At 42.0% G+C, this 13,686-nt stretch overlaps 1 protein-coding gene across 1 annotated transcript in view; it reads right to left on the bottom strand.

Moving 5' to 3' along the window:
- LOC149224583 (psbP domain-containing protein 5, chloroplastic-like) overlaps positions 1-13,686 on the bottom strand; it is a 191,391-nt gene that overhangs the window by 17,366 nt on the left and 160,339 nt on the right. The window contains exon 3 of the mRNA XM_089388219.1: positions 5,399-5,510. Coding sequence (XP_089244345.1) covers positions 5,399-5,510 — 112 coding nt within the window. The remainder of the gene's footprint in view (positions 1-5,398; positions 5,511-13,686) is intronic.

The raw sequence follows: 13,686 nt of genomic DNA, 5'->3' as shown, positions 1-13,686 counted from the left end.
AAATACTGAATCAACTGTGATCAATATAATGCATTTGTGTTAAAATTGGCAACTAGGGCCAAACTCCATGTGGGTCATCTTATTTAGGGTATTTGATATTTTTCTTGGATCCCTCTCACCGAGAGGTGTAGAATTGATCTAAAGATCATCCGATTCCAATAAGTATTCATGGAGTTATGAATTTATTTGTGTTATAAGACAATTCGTCAAGGTCGGCCAACAACTAAATAACACCCACATGTGCTCGACGTTTTTGTATAAAAGGAGATGACTTGAGAGTCATTTCACACACACTTCTCTCTTGATTTCTCTCCACTTGTCTTGGGTTTTAGTGTGAGAAATATAGGAGGAAGAAGCCCTAGACGTTGTCCAAAAGAAGCCCTAGACGCAGTCCTAAAGATGCCCTAGACGTTGTCCTAAAGAAGCCCTAGACGCAGTCCCAAAGATGCCCTAGACGTCGTCCTAAAGAAGCCCTAGACGCAGTCCTAAAAAGCCCTAAATATGCCCTAGACGTTGTCCTAAAGAAGCCCTAGACGCAGTCCTAAAGAAGCCCTAGACGCAGTCCTAAGGATGCCCTAGCCGCAGTCCATTGTGCAACACACAATACATCAGAAAGGAGCTCGTTGAGGAGGATAACTTCTAAGTTAGGCCGTAGCAAAGAAAGGAAATTCCAGCATGGATTTCAGGACTATCTTAAGGGAAAACAGGGGTCCAAAAGTGTTGGAAGAGAGCTGTGATATTCATTGGGATAGCAGCAACAAGATGGTACTGCTAACACATTGGAACAGCGAAAAATTGGGACAACAAACACATTGGAACAGTAGCAATGACATGTGGCAGCAAAGGCACAATTGAGATAGCAGCAATGACATGTGGCAGCAAAGGCACAATTGGGACAGCAACAATGACATGTGGCAGCAAAGGCACAATGGGACAACAGCAAGGTACAGCAAGGCTACAATGGGACAGCAAGCAATCATAGGAGCAGCAGTCACTAACAGTGGGACAACAGTGCTAGGAATGTGACAGCAAGGTGACACATGAAGTTTGAATGCATGATAGTGCAGCAAGATGCATGGGCAGCATGATAGCAATGATGGCATGGTACAGCAATGTCACTAACAGTGGGACAGCAGTATGCCACATGGGACAGCAGTGGCTAGCATGGTGCTGCTATGGCACATGGGACAGTTGTGGTAGCATGGTGCAACAATGGCACATGGGACAGCAGTGGCAGCATAAGGTGCAGCAGTATGATGTGTGCAACATGGTTATGAGGTCTAGCATAGTGATGATGGGTGCAGCATGGTGCAGCACAGTGAGGTGCAGCATGATGACGAGGTGCAGCGCAATGATAGGTGAAGGAATCACCTTGGAGAATTAGTTGAAGGAACATGTCTTCAACTAAGTTCAGCTATCTCATGTATCATCTTCTTAGAGAGGATCTATGCTCTTATTTAGATAAGGCAAAGTGTTGACTTCTGTTGTAAATGTACTCCCTCTCTCTCTCTGTTGAACTATTGAAGAACATATAAGAAGAATTGATCAAGGGTTTCCCCACATTGGGGTTTGTCCCTAGCTAGCGCCACATCTTGTGTCCTCTTGTCTTCGCTTGTTTTCTGTGATCTATGTTTATGTTCTATCTGCAATTTACTTTAATGCTGATGTGATTGCTAATCTGGAAAAGATATTGAGCTAACTTGAAAATTGAAATAAATTGCTCTAAGCATAGAACATACCTAAAATTAACAATTTGTCACCCAAGTCTCTGACGGTTGCTAGTATCTATACTGTCACTGAAGAATTTGCGTTGCTACTAACTCTGCACTGTGCTAACTACACTGTTGCCAACTCTGCACTGCGCTCTCCAACATCTCACTGCTACTAGTCTCTGCAATTGTCACTCTGGCATCTGACTGCATCAACTGTCACTGATCCATCCTGCTACTAAATACTGTGGGCCCCCGTAGCAAGGTACTGATCCATGAGGTGGACTCCTCAACGATCCTGCCCATCTATAGTGCTCTGGGGCTACAACTCCAAATCACCCCACCTCAATCCTAGAGGTATGTCGGCGATCATAGCGAAGTCTTCCTCCAACCTGGAGGATAGCCTATCGATCTCAGCATGTGTTACAACCTGGTCCCGCTTCTCCTCTTTGTCCTTCTTTCTGAGAGGACACTAGGTATTTTAGTGATCGAGTTCACCACACCTAAAGCACTTGACCTATGACAAGTCCATCTTCTTCCTCTGCTCCCCTTGTCCCTGACTGGGACCCTTATATGCAAGGGCCACATTCTCGTCCTCCTTCACCTGCTTATGTCCGCTCATGCTGCCACTAATGGAGCTCTTTAAAAGAGATCGCCTCAATTCCTCCTACTACAAGTTAGCCCACATCTTGTCCCAATCTAGTAGCTTGTCTCTACCCAATATGCTTTGGACAAAGCCCTACCATTCCTCGAAGACACTGTTGAGTGCCAATCTCATAATCTTTGTAGGTTGAGGCGCTGCCCCAATAGCTAACAACTAGTTCCAGACCTCCTAAATCCTGGTGAGGAAGGAGTTCATGCCTTCATCCTTCTGCATTCGGAGGAGCCTCAGTTTCTCCTCGAGGTACATCTTTCGTTGCTCGGAAGTACCCTGGTATAATGTGCATTGTGGAGAGAGCATCCCACATCTGCTTGGCAGTATCTTTGCCAGCTATATGTGAAACAGCATGATCCTAGAATCCATCTAGGATCAACCGTTTCGCTCGTTCCATCTCCTTATTGTACTCTTTCTACTGATCTTCATCCGTGGTAACTGCGACCACTGCGTCAATATATGTTTTCAAGCCACACTCATCTATAAGGAAGGACATCCTTACCTTCCAAATGACGTAGTTGGAAAATCCATCCAACCTGTCCTGATCACGAAGCCCAGTACTGGTCATCTCAACAAAATGTTGAAAACCTCCTCGTTCCTTTTGCTCAGCTGTTGTTATGCTATTCGCACTCCCTTCTGGAGTGAGAATATCTACTCACAACGACTATTGATCTGCAAGGAAAAATCGAACTTCTTGAAACTAGAAGTTCCCTGAGGAAAATTTTCCCTTTGTGTGTGCTCTTCTTCCTTCCACCCAACGCTAGCTCTGCTTTAGCAAACTATTGCAAAAACCTCTCCGTCCAGCTAGAGATTTGCCCAATGAAAGTATTGAGTTGCTCCCTCTGCCTCTGGAATCACTTGATCTGGAAGGATCGGATTTTATTGCCCCACTCTCAAAAAAACTGAACTTTCCTCAAGCAACTCAACCTCCTGGCAAAATACTACGCTGCCCTTGGGAATTTTGGCCTGCTGCCCTTGTTGAGCAGCGAAATTCCTTTCCTTCATTTTTCTGAGCTCTCCGGTTGATCAACTACACTCTGATACCATGTGAAAATTCTGAAAACTGGAACCCTATTACAACAACTGATATTATTTCTCCTAATTGTTAATTAATTAACAATTTATTTGCTATGGCAAATAGCAAAATAAATACACTGCAACCTTCACAAATAAAATACTACGGAAAAAATAATGCGTTGGAAACTGAGAAATGCTAGCGCACACATAAAATATGAGACAATTATTTTTGGACAAAAGTCCCTGGAAAAACCCAACTTGGGAAAATCAATGCAGCAGATGAGGGTTTTATTATTAAGCAGCAATGAGAAATTTTGAGTACAATTGGATGCTGAAATCTGGCAATCCTACAGAGAAAAATACTGGCAAAAATCTAGTGAGGAATTTTCCTCACCCCACAGGCAAACTCTCGGCACAACTTGCCTTCAAAAACTCGGCCCTCTGACCCTCTGCGTCAGCCTCTGCGCAGCCTGCTGGACATCAAGCCTCTGACTAGTCTCTAATGAAGTCGTTCTGCCTTCTGCTAGCTGGAAAGATGCTTCTCCGACACTCTGGGACTCCTTCCCGACCTTTGGAACTGAAGACGTCTCTCTCTTAGCAAATCGAACTTGCCTCTAGAAGCTGTTGCGCTGCCCCTGCATCAGCTTCTTTGTGGCTCTTTTGCCTCTGCAAATGCACTCCTTGGATCTGGAATACTTCCTCCAGCCTCACTGTCTCTGCCCCTCTCACACTGCTTCGATCTCTAGCTCTCTCAGGCAACTAACTGCTGCTACTTTGGAAATCAATCTACCTAGAAATCAAACTACTCAAGTGTGCTCTCCATCACCACATCAACCTCCTCTTATAATCCTTTGTTGGAGCACCAATGGCCAAGATTAAAACATAGTCTATGGCTAGGATCATCTCTAGATCGATCTGTGTGAGTTTCTAGATGATTCTCGCCTTGACTTAATTAATATTGATTAATTAACCATATTCCCCAAGTTTAGACTTAGGAAATATTTAAAAATTGGTTAATAATCTAATTAAGTCATTTCTATGCGGAATTTCCAGAAACGATTTATGGGTTTTGGAGATCTCATGTATTCTAGCCTCTCCACCAAACTTCGTGGCTAGAACACATCCGATGCTACAAAAACTAACATCTTGTCTCTTGCTTATTGTCTATTGTTTATTGTCTACTGTGATCTCTATTTACTACTCTTGTTGAAGAACTAATGGTTGAAGTTTTCCAATAGAAATAGAAAGATTTGTTGGTATCAAAAGAAGTAGTTATCAATTGTGAAAAACTATTCTAGTCATTGGATCACTAGAATTTCAGAAAAATTCCAGTTGGTTTCTTTCTTTCATGGAGTCCAATCTCTCGGAGACTTTACCATTGGGAGAGAGAGATATCCCTCCCTTTGCTCCTAGGGGGCTCTGGCTTCAAATCCTCCCTTGGGTCAGGGACGAGGTTGGTTCTCAAAGGTGTCTTGCCTTCTCTGGTCGATTACAACAAAAAACCTCTATTTCAGACATCTTACATCTTTCAGTCTACAAACAGGCATATGGCTTGTTTGATTACATAAATCCAAGTAATGACTTGAAGATGAACACTATATATGGAAAACTTAAAAGCTGGCCAGCGAAAGATGTATTTATGCTCCTGAAGACCAAGCATAGGTCCTTAAGAAATAGTATATCAAAGCAAATGAAATATAAACCTCAGCAGCTTGAGAGGCAACTTTAAAATTTACTGGTATTGACAAAAATATAAATCTAGATATATTCTCTACTATCATCCATATCATATACGACAAAATTATACTTCAACAAGAAAATTATTCAGCCACTGCATATGACAATAATGAGAAAATAAGAATATATGATTACACAAGAAGAAAGCTAAGCCTGCAAGAATTAGAGTCCAACATTTAGCATTTGGAATGCAACCCAAGATTATAAGACATTTCATAACTGGAAACTTCATGTTATTAAATATTTCATAAGTGGAAACTTAGTAGAATATGGTTTATACCACTTCAATTTGTATTGTCGTTTGGGTACATTCAGAGGATAAGAAAATGTGTAACCATTTATCTCATCAACCTGTAAACCATATTCTGGCTCTTCAAATATTTTATCTGTATCTGCAAAAGTTGTGAAAATTAGTCATCCATAACAAAATTAAGAAACTCGTGCAAGTAAAAAGACCAATTCATCTAAGGTAGCAAAAGGAAAATACGTGCATGCCTAAAGAAATCTAAATAGAAAGGATGCCTCTTTGCAACAAATCTGATCATCTTCCAGCTAACTGACAGGCAGAGTAATCACATAATCCCCTATGTCACCTCACTATTCAAAACTTGGATAAAGACAACTTTCATGCCAATAAATACTTGATTTGAAGCCAACTTATTGAGAAGTGACTAATGCTTTGCTATTCACTAAAATAACACTTCATATTTAATTGATTATACTGGACTATTTATGGAGGTCTTTGCATACATTTGGCCCTCATGCAGGGCAAAAGCCATATCTTGATATGTTTTGAATACACGCAGTTCTATGGAAGTGCAAAGAAACAATCCATAAAACTGAAGCATGCTTTGTTGGCTACAAGTACAGATTAATAAATACATGGAGAAAGAAGATTAAACTTCAACAGAAATGTTTTAACACTAGCAAATATAACACATCCGATCCTCAAGCAACTCAACAAAAGAAAGAGAGAAACAAATGAGATTAAGAGTGGACTACATATACATGTCTTTGTTTTTCCAGATTGTAATGGATTTCACATCAAGTCCCAAGGGTTAGCTCAATTGGTTGAGTTCCCGTCGTTAAAGCACCTTGCTAATGGGAGTTCACAGGGCCAATTCTCCTCTACGCATTTGGATTTAGGGCTGATGAGCCGGTGGGATGTGATCCCTTCGGGTGGATCTGCCTGGATAGTTTCCGTGGATGTAATGGATTTCACATCAAAACATCAAGCCCATGTAAAATTTTTGCTATTTACCAGAACCTTTTCCACTTCTCTCTCAATACAACTGGATATGTGTTAGATCCAATCCAATCCTTCTCGAATACACCTTGGATCCTTCATTAATCAATATTTGGAAGGAGAACCGCATGGATCTGTATGAGATTACAACATCCATATCATACACATCTGGGAGAGATACCCATGATAGATCCCCCTTCCAAAAGAAACAAAGAAAACTCTGAAACATTAAATAATCAACACTCGCAACAATTCCAACAACTAAACATATGAATATGTCTCATTCGAATTGATTTGTGTCATACAAACACCAATCTACTACAGCCCCCTTGTGTGAGAATTAGCATGCACATGCAAGCCAAACAATATCCCCGTGTTTAAAGAAATATGCCAAATTATTGCTGGTTCTCACAGCCTAGAAAACATTTGATGTGGCAATAGTAAAATATCAAGCAATCCATGTTGTCTATCTACTTGACCATTGCTCTGGCAATCATTTTTACAACTTAGGAAACTTTCAAAGAATTCTTCCTTAATACTTTGAGTGTCGAGCATCCATCACATAACCAAGGAGTGATATATCGTGTGCGATAACCAAACCTGGATCATGGGTTAACATATCCAAAATTCTTGGATTATAAAGATATCCATGGAAAATACAATAATATATAAAATAATGTATGAAAGAATGATATGATGTGTGTCCGATATAAAAACTAGGCAAGAGTGCCCCTTCATAAGAAATTGTGTCTTTTCATAGAGACATGTCCTTTCATGTGTCTCTTTATTGACTATTAATTAATTAATATTATTTATTATTTATATTATTGTATACATATTTATGTTCATAACATTGTGTCGCACTTAGCCCCCAGGGGGGCAGCTCAATTGGCAAGTGCAGTGAAAATGAAGTTTTAGGTACCAAAGAGATTCGAGATTCAAATCCCCCCGACTTACCCATCTCTGTGAAAGGGGCATACATAGGCACCTGTGGGTTATAGTGGTAGTGGTCGGAATCAACCCCATGTCACATGAGTACAAAACTAGCCCAATTGTCAATTCCTCTAGTCACTAAAAAAACAAAAATTGTGCTGCACTCAATCACATTTGAGCATCAAGCCTACTTAAGTGACCATTACAACTTCCAATAAACATGTCACTTCTTGGGGGGAATTGAAATGTAGTGACAAGAATATTGCTACCCTCTATTGACCAACCAATCAAGTGCCCTACGACAATCATTTTAGAACTATAGAAATAATATGATTCAAAAACACATAAAATTGCTTAAAGTTTTGATCCATAATCGTTCTAGATAGTTGCTATATTGTTTTATTCAAGGTTACTTGGGAGCAGGAGCGAAAACAGGGAGCGGGAGTGGGAACGACATTTTCAAAAGCTCCCGGTTTGGGAGCGAATCGGGAAGCGAATTTTTATATAATATATATTTTTATATTTTGATGCATATATGTCAACAAAAGCATGTAGAATGATGAATTAGATATAAAAAGCATAAAAACATGGATTGAACCATATAAATAATAACATCAATCATCTAAAAGTTCTAATCTTCATCAACCACATCCACAAGTTAGTAACGTACAACATATTGAGCCTCATGATTCATCAATCTTAAAATTTCAAGCTTCCAAAATTCAATATATAACATTTATCATCATTGATCACCAAAGTTGTACATGTAAGCTAAGCGTAACCATTACAACAAAGAATATCTAACATGAAATGAAACAACTTTCAACTTTTATGAAGCATCATATTCATAATTCATTACCAATGAGTTATAATTGCCAACTTCAAACTTCAAATTTAAATTGTTATATATTGTTTACAAAAAATATCATAATAAATACGAAAGAGTCAACAGTTATTAAAACTACTAGAAACTAGAAAAGACATTAAAAAACATTTAAACAATTAAAACTAGAAAATCTAAAAAAATTAAAAAATTAAAAAAAAAAAAATTTGATTTCTTCATTTAGCACATTAAATTAATTGCCTAAGGAATAATTAAATTGTTAATCTAAAGTTCCTTGGTGTCCTTTCGTGGTAGTGATTTCTCTACTGTCAAGTGCGATTAATGTTCTAAAATTGGAGAATGATAAATTATTCTAGATCTGGGTTATTAATGAAAATCATTTTAAATCTGGAATCATTGCTTAGCATTTAAATTTCATAATTCTTCACAGGATTTAATTGCTAGAAACTCTTGCTTGATAAAGTTTTGAGCATTCAGATTTGATCATTCATGATCATCACTATTCGTCACATTTATAAATTGCTCTGGATAACTTGTTTTTATTTAGTCTATGGTTAATTGAATATAAAGGCACTAGTCTATAATCATTTCTATCTTGTGGTTGTGTCTTGGTCATATTAGTGTTTGATCTATTCATCTCAGTTAACCAGGACTCATTTACATTTGTCAAGTTGTCCATCTTTAAGTCTCCTAGAGCCTGTGTTTCACAGGCTATCCTCATTCATTCACCCCAAGGACTACCCCCTTGACTTGTCTAGGAGAGAGTCTAAACGAAGTGAGTAAGGATTAGAGTGACAGCCCTTACTCTGAGCGTTGTCGCGGTGCCTAGACACTTTGTGTGACAACAGGGTCAACTCACCCCTTCCCCTCACCCACACCTTGGGTCATGGCCTGGAATGAAACCCAGAGGTTGACGCAGCAGAAAAGAAAGTTAAAAGCATATATGGCCACATTCAACAGGGAAGTACCACAAAATGCAAAAGATGGTCGAGACAAAAACATTTAGCACGGAGGCAAAAGCCAATACATGAGCTCTACCACATCATCATGGTCATCAAGCTGGTTCCAACAGGTTCTATGAGCCTTCTTCATCACATAGGAACCCATGATTGTCCCAACCCCTGGTGGGTGATGAACCGCACGACTTAAAGGGAGAAATTCAATGCTATATCTTACACACCATGTTCTAACCCCTTGTGCCTCGAACAATTAAGCAAAGAATATCATAAAAAGGAAAAAGGCATATAAAGAAGGGTGGAAAAACCAAGGACGGGGCACCTCATGTACCAAAATTGCTACCTCCTACACAATACAAACCCAAGTGTGTGCTTCCTTCTTATTAGCTACCCTTGTACCCCAGAATGTGACCCACGGCTGTCCCTTCTCATCCCCTACTCCATTCACCTATCTATCACATGCCACCACCTTTTGAAAGATGTACCTTGACTATATTGACTATATTATCCGCTTTAGAGGTAAAAACCACCTAATAGGATACTTGGTTAACCCCATTAGGAGTTTAGGAGACATTGGCACATCCCAAAACCCATTATGGAAGGGAAGGCCATTATGAAGTCCCCACCTGTGGTCCATGATTATTTAAGTTCATTTACTCGATTTCTCTAATGACTTGTTTTACTGGAAGGCTAGGGGACGCATTGGATCTTATACGGTTGATTTGGGGTAGCATCGGATGTGCTCCAGCCACGAAATTTGGTGGAGAGGTTGGGGCACATGAGATCTCCAATACACAGAAAGAGTTTGGGCAGATTCTAAACAGATCAAGAGATATTAAAATAATTAATATTTTTAATGGAGTCCCTAAGTCTAAACTTGGGGAAAATAAAATATTAATGTGTATTAATATGAATCTGTGTTAGAATGATCCAAATTTCAAAAGACATGGATCATGCCAGATCTAATCTTGGTTGTTGATTAGGGACTTAATCTCAGCCGTTGAGATGCCAACAGGAAAAGTATAAGAGGAGGCTTGAGGGTCACTTGGAGAATACACCAGAGTGATCAATCATTCTATTCTCTAGAGCGGGGTTTGCTAAGATAAATGGAATCACTGATCGGGAGAGCAACTGAGGGGCATTGAGTACAGAGAGACAGAGAGGCAAAGATAGTGTCGAGATAGCAACAGAGTAGCTAGAGAGAGAGAGACGCAGGAGAAGCCAGTGCTCACGCAGGACCACGCAGAGGCAGCTAAGTGATGCGCAGAGCACCAGAGGGGTCAGCGTAGCTGACGCAGAGGCTCAAAGAGCTGACGTAGGGCCTCCTGGGGCTAACACAAGCCAAGATAGGCTGACGCAGGGCCAGCGCTGGGCTAGGAGAGGCTGACGCAGTCCAGATTGGGCAGACGTTGGGGTTTCTGGGGCAGATTGGTGCTGAGTAGCTGCCGGAAGGATTATTCGGGGTTTCAGCCAGTAGATTTGTCAGAAACCGAGAGGTATTACTGCTAAGGAAATTCTTTGTTGGGTAGGCCAGTTTCGGCACCCAGATTGTACTCTGATATTGCTTAATAAGAAAACCCTCAGATAGTTGCACCGGTTTTCCCACATTGGGTTTTTTCCGGGGACATTAGTCCAAAAATAATGGTGTCATGTGGTGTGATTTTTCTTGTTTCTTTTAGTTGCTGATCTGTAATATGTTGAGCATGCACTAGTGTTTATTTCCAGTATTTACATTGTAAATAACTTGTTAATGAAAATAACAAGTAGGTAGGAATAAATCAGATAAAGTGCATGGAGGGTTTCTAACTAAGTAAACTTAGAAACTTCAACATGGTTTCAGAGCATGATTGCAGGTCACAGGAGGACTAAAAGACATCAGCCAAGCGGAGCAATAGCAGCAGAAAACAGTTGTCCTGATGTGACAGAAGCTATTTCTAGCAATGCAGAAGCCAAGGAGTGTAACGCAGAACCAGCCAGAGCCACGCAGAGGAAGCCGAGAGCTGCGCAAACCCCAAAAAGGCCAGCGTTGCTGACGCAAAGGGCCAAAGGGCTGACGCAGGGCATCCCAGGGGTGACGCAGATCCATCTGGGGTGACGTAGAGCCAGCGTGAGGCAGAGAAGGGCTGACATAGTTCACAGAGAGGTAATTGTTGGGATCTAGAAGGCCGCAGGAATATTGTAGAGAGGAGCTGGTGAGATACTGTAGTTAGAATAGTACCTCATAGAGCAGGGCTAGAGGAGTTGTTACCGAGGGTTTCTAGCCGACGAACCTGGATCAACAGTGCAGTTGCACAAGACGATTAGAGTAGGGGGCATCTCGACAAGAGGCAGAAGGATTTCCAGGAGGGAAATCAGGACTCAGAGGGAGTCCAGAAGAGAACTTCCAGATGGGAAGTAGAGACTCAGAGAAGTCGAAAAAAGAACTTCCAGAAGGGCAGTAGAGGAACATCACGGCACTGCACGGGGTAAGAGACTAGGATAGACTGGACGGAGCATCGAACTTCGCAGTCTGGAAGGCCAGAATCTTATCAGTGCTTGACAAGAATCGTGTCAAGAACTTCGCCTTGAAGGTAATAGTTGTCCCAGTCGACCCCAGTGATAATGACAGGTATGAGGAGGCGATGGCGAGGGCCAAGTGCATTATCCTTGACGGGGTCAAGGATCATGTGGTACCACATATAGCCGAGAAGGAAACGACATTTGAGATGTGGGAGGCTCTCAAGAAGCTATATCAGCATAATTCTGTGCAGAGAAGAATCCTGCTTGAGAATCAAATGAGGTCGTGTCAGATGAAGAAGGGACAATCAATTGACACCTTCCTCGGAGGACTGAATGAGATCCGAGACCAGTTGACTCTATAGGAGTGACACCGAATCAGGAGCTGATGGTGAGGACAACCCCGAATGTTGTCTCAGAAGACTGGAAGTATTTGTCCAGAGTATACTGGGCAGCGGGACACTTCCACCTTGGGACGAGATGTGGGCAGCTCTTTGCCAGGAAGAGATCAGACGACAGTCGAAGACAGGTAGCAGCAGTAAAGAGATCAAAGTCAAGCACGAGGAGGAAGATGTGGCCCTAGCATCTAAGGGAAAGCAGGAGAAGCGGAAGAAGAAGGATCTCTCCAAGATCAAGCGCTTCCATTGTGGGGATTTGGGTCATTATGTGACCCAGTGTCCAACGAAGAATAATAAGGGAGAGTCTTCTGAGACTAAGGCAGCGCCAGCACGGGCAGAGAAGGAAGTTTTGACAAACGATGACTGTGCCATGAGTGCACACACACCACTTGAGCGGAAGTGGGGAGACATCAAGCTATAGTCAGGCAGACTACAAGCGATGAGAGGCAGGATCCTTAAGGTACCCAACCTCTTGGATTAGGCCTTGCTACGGGAGCCCCGTCGAGGAGTAGCAAGACTGGCTAACTGGGTAGAGACGGATGCGAATGGAGCAGCAGAGAGAGCTACAGTGCAGGAGTCCCAAGACAGCGCAGAGCTAGCAGGCTGCAGCAATGCGAGAGGCACAGGAGTGTTGCACCAGTGCAGGAAGGCACAGCGAGGTGTGCAACGGTGCGAGATGCAGGGAGTTGTTGCAGCAGCGCAGAGGTCAAAGAGAGGGAGCACTTGTCAGTGGCAGAGGGAGCTTCAGCATCAGTGGGTGTTTCTAGCCCAACAGGGAGGTCAGTTGGGAGATCAGTTACTTACTTCTCAGTAACTGAGTTGCAATGCAGCAGTGGGCAGCACGATGCAGCATGATGAGAGGAGGTGCAGTGCGGATGCAGTGCTGGGAGAAAGGACCAGCAGCAGCACGGATGCAGAGGGAGCTGTCGTACAGATGCAACAGTGGCAGTGGAAGAACCATGGGCAGCAATACAGGAGGCAGCAGTGCAGAGGATGTTGGGCAGAAAGGCCTAGCATCAACACAGGTATCAATGCCGGATGATCAGAATAATACTCAGTGAGTATTGTTGGAGCATAGTCCTCGCTAAGAGGGAGTGTTGATTTGGGGTAGCATCGGATGTGCTCCAGCCACCAAATTTGGTGGAGAGGTTGGGCACATAAGATCTCCAATACCCAGAAAGGGTTTGGGCAGATTCTAAACAGATTAGAAGATATTAAAATAATTAATATTTTTAATGGAGTTCCTAAGTCTAAACTTAGGAAAAATAAAATATTAATGTGTATTAATATGAATATGTGTTAGAATGGTCCAAAAGACATGGATCAAGCCAGATTTAATCTTAGCTGTTGATTAGGGACTTAATCTTCACCATTGAGATGTCGACAGGAAAAGTATAAGAGGAGGCTTGAGGGTCACTTGGAGAATACACCAAAGTGATCAGTCATTTTATTCTCTAGATCAGGGTTTGCTAAGAGAGATAGAATCACTGATCAGGAAAGCAGCTGAGGGGCACTGAGTACAGAGAGACGGAGAGGCAGAGATAGTGTCGAGATAGCAGCAGAGTAGCCAGAGAGAGAGACACAGGAGAAGCCAATGCTCACACAGAGGCAGCTAAGTGTTGCACAAAGCACTAGAGGGGCCAGCGTAACTGACACAAAGGCTCAAAGAGCTGACGCAGGGCCTCCTGGGGCTGA

Source organism: Pinus tabuliformis, chromosome Q (genome assembly GCF_031772625.1).
Source record: "Pinus tabuliformis cultivar Carrire ecotype Pingquan chromosome Q, CPIR1, whole genome shotgun sequence".
Lineage (NCBI taxonomy): Eukaryota > Viridiplantae > Streptophyta > Pinopsida > Pinales > Pinaceae > Pinus > Pinus tabuliformis.
This window is presented reverse-complemented; position numbering and strand designations above follow the sequence as displayed.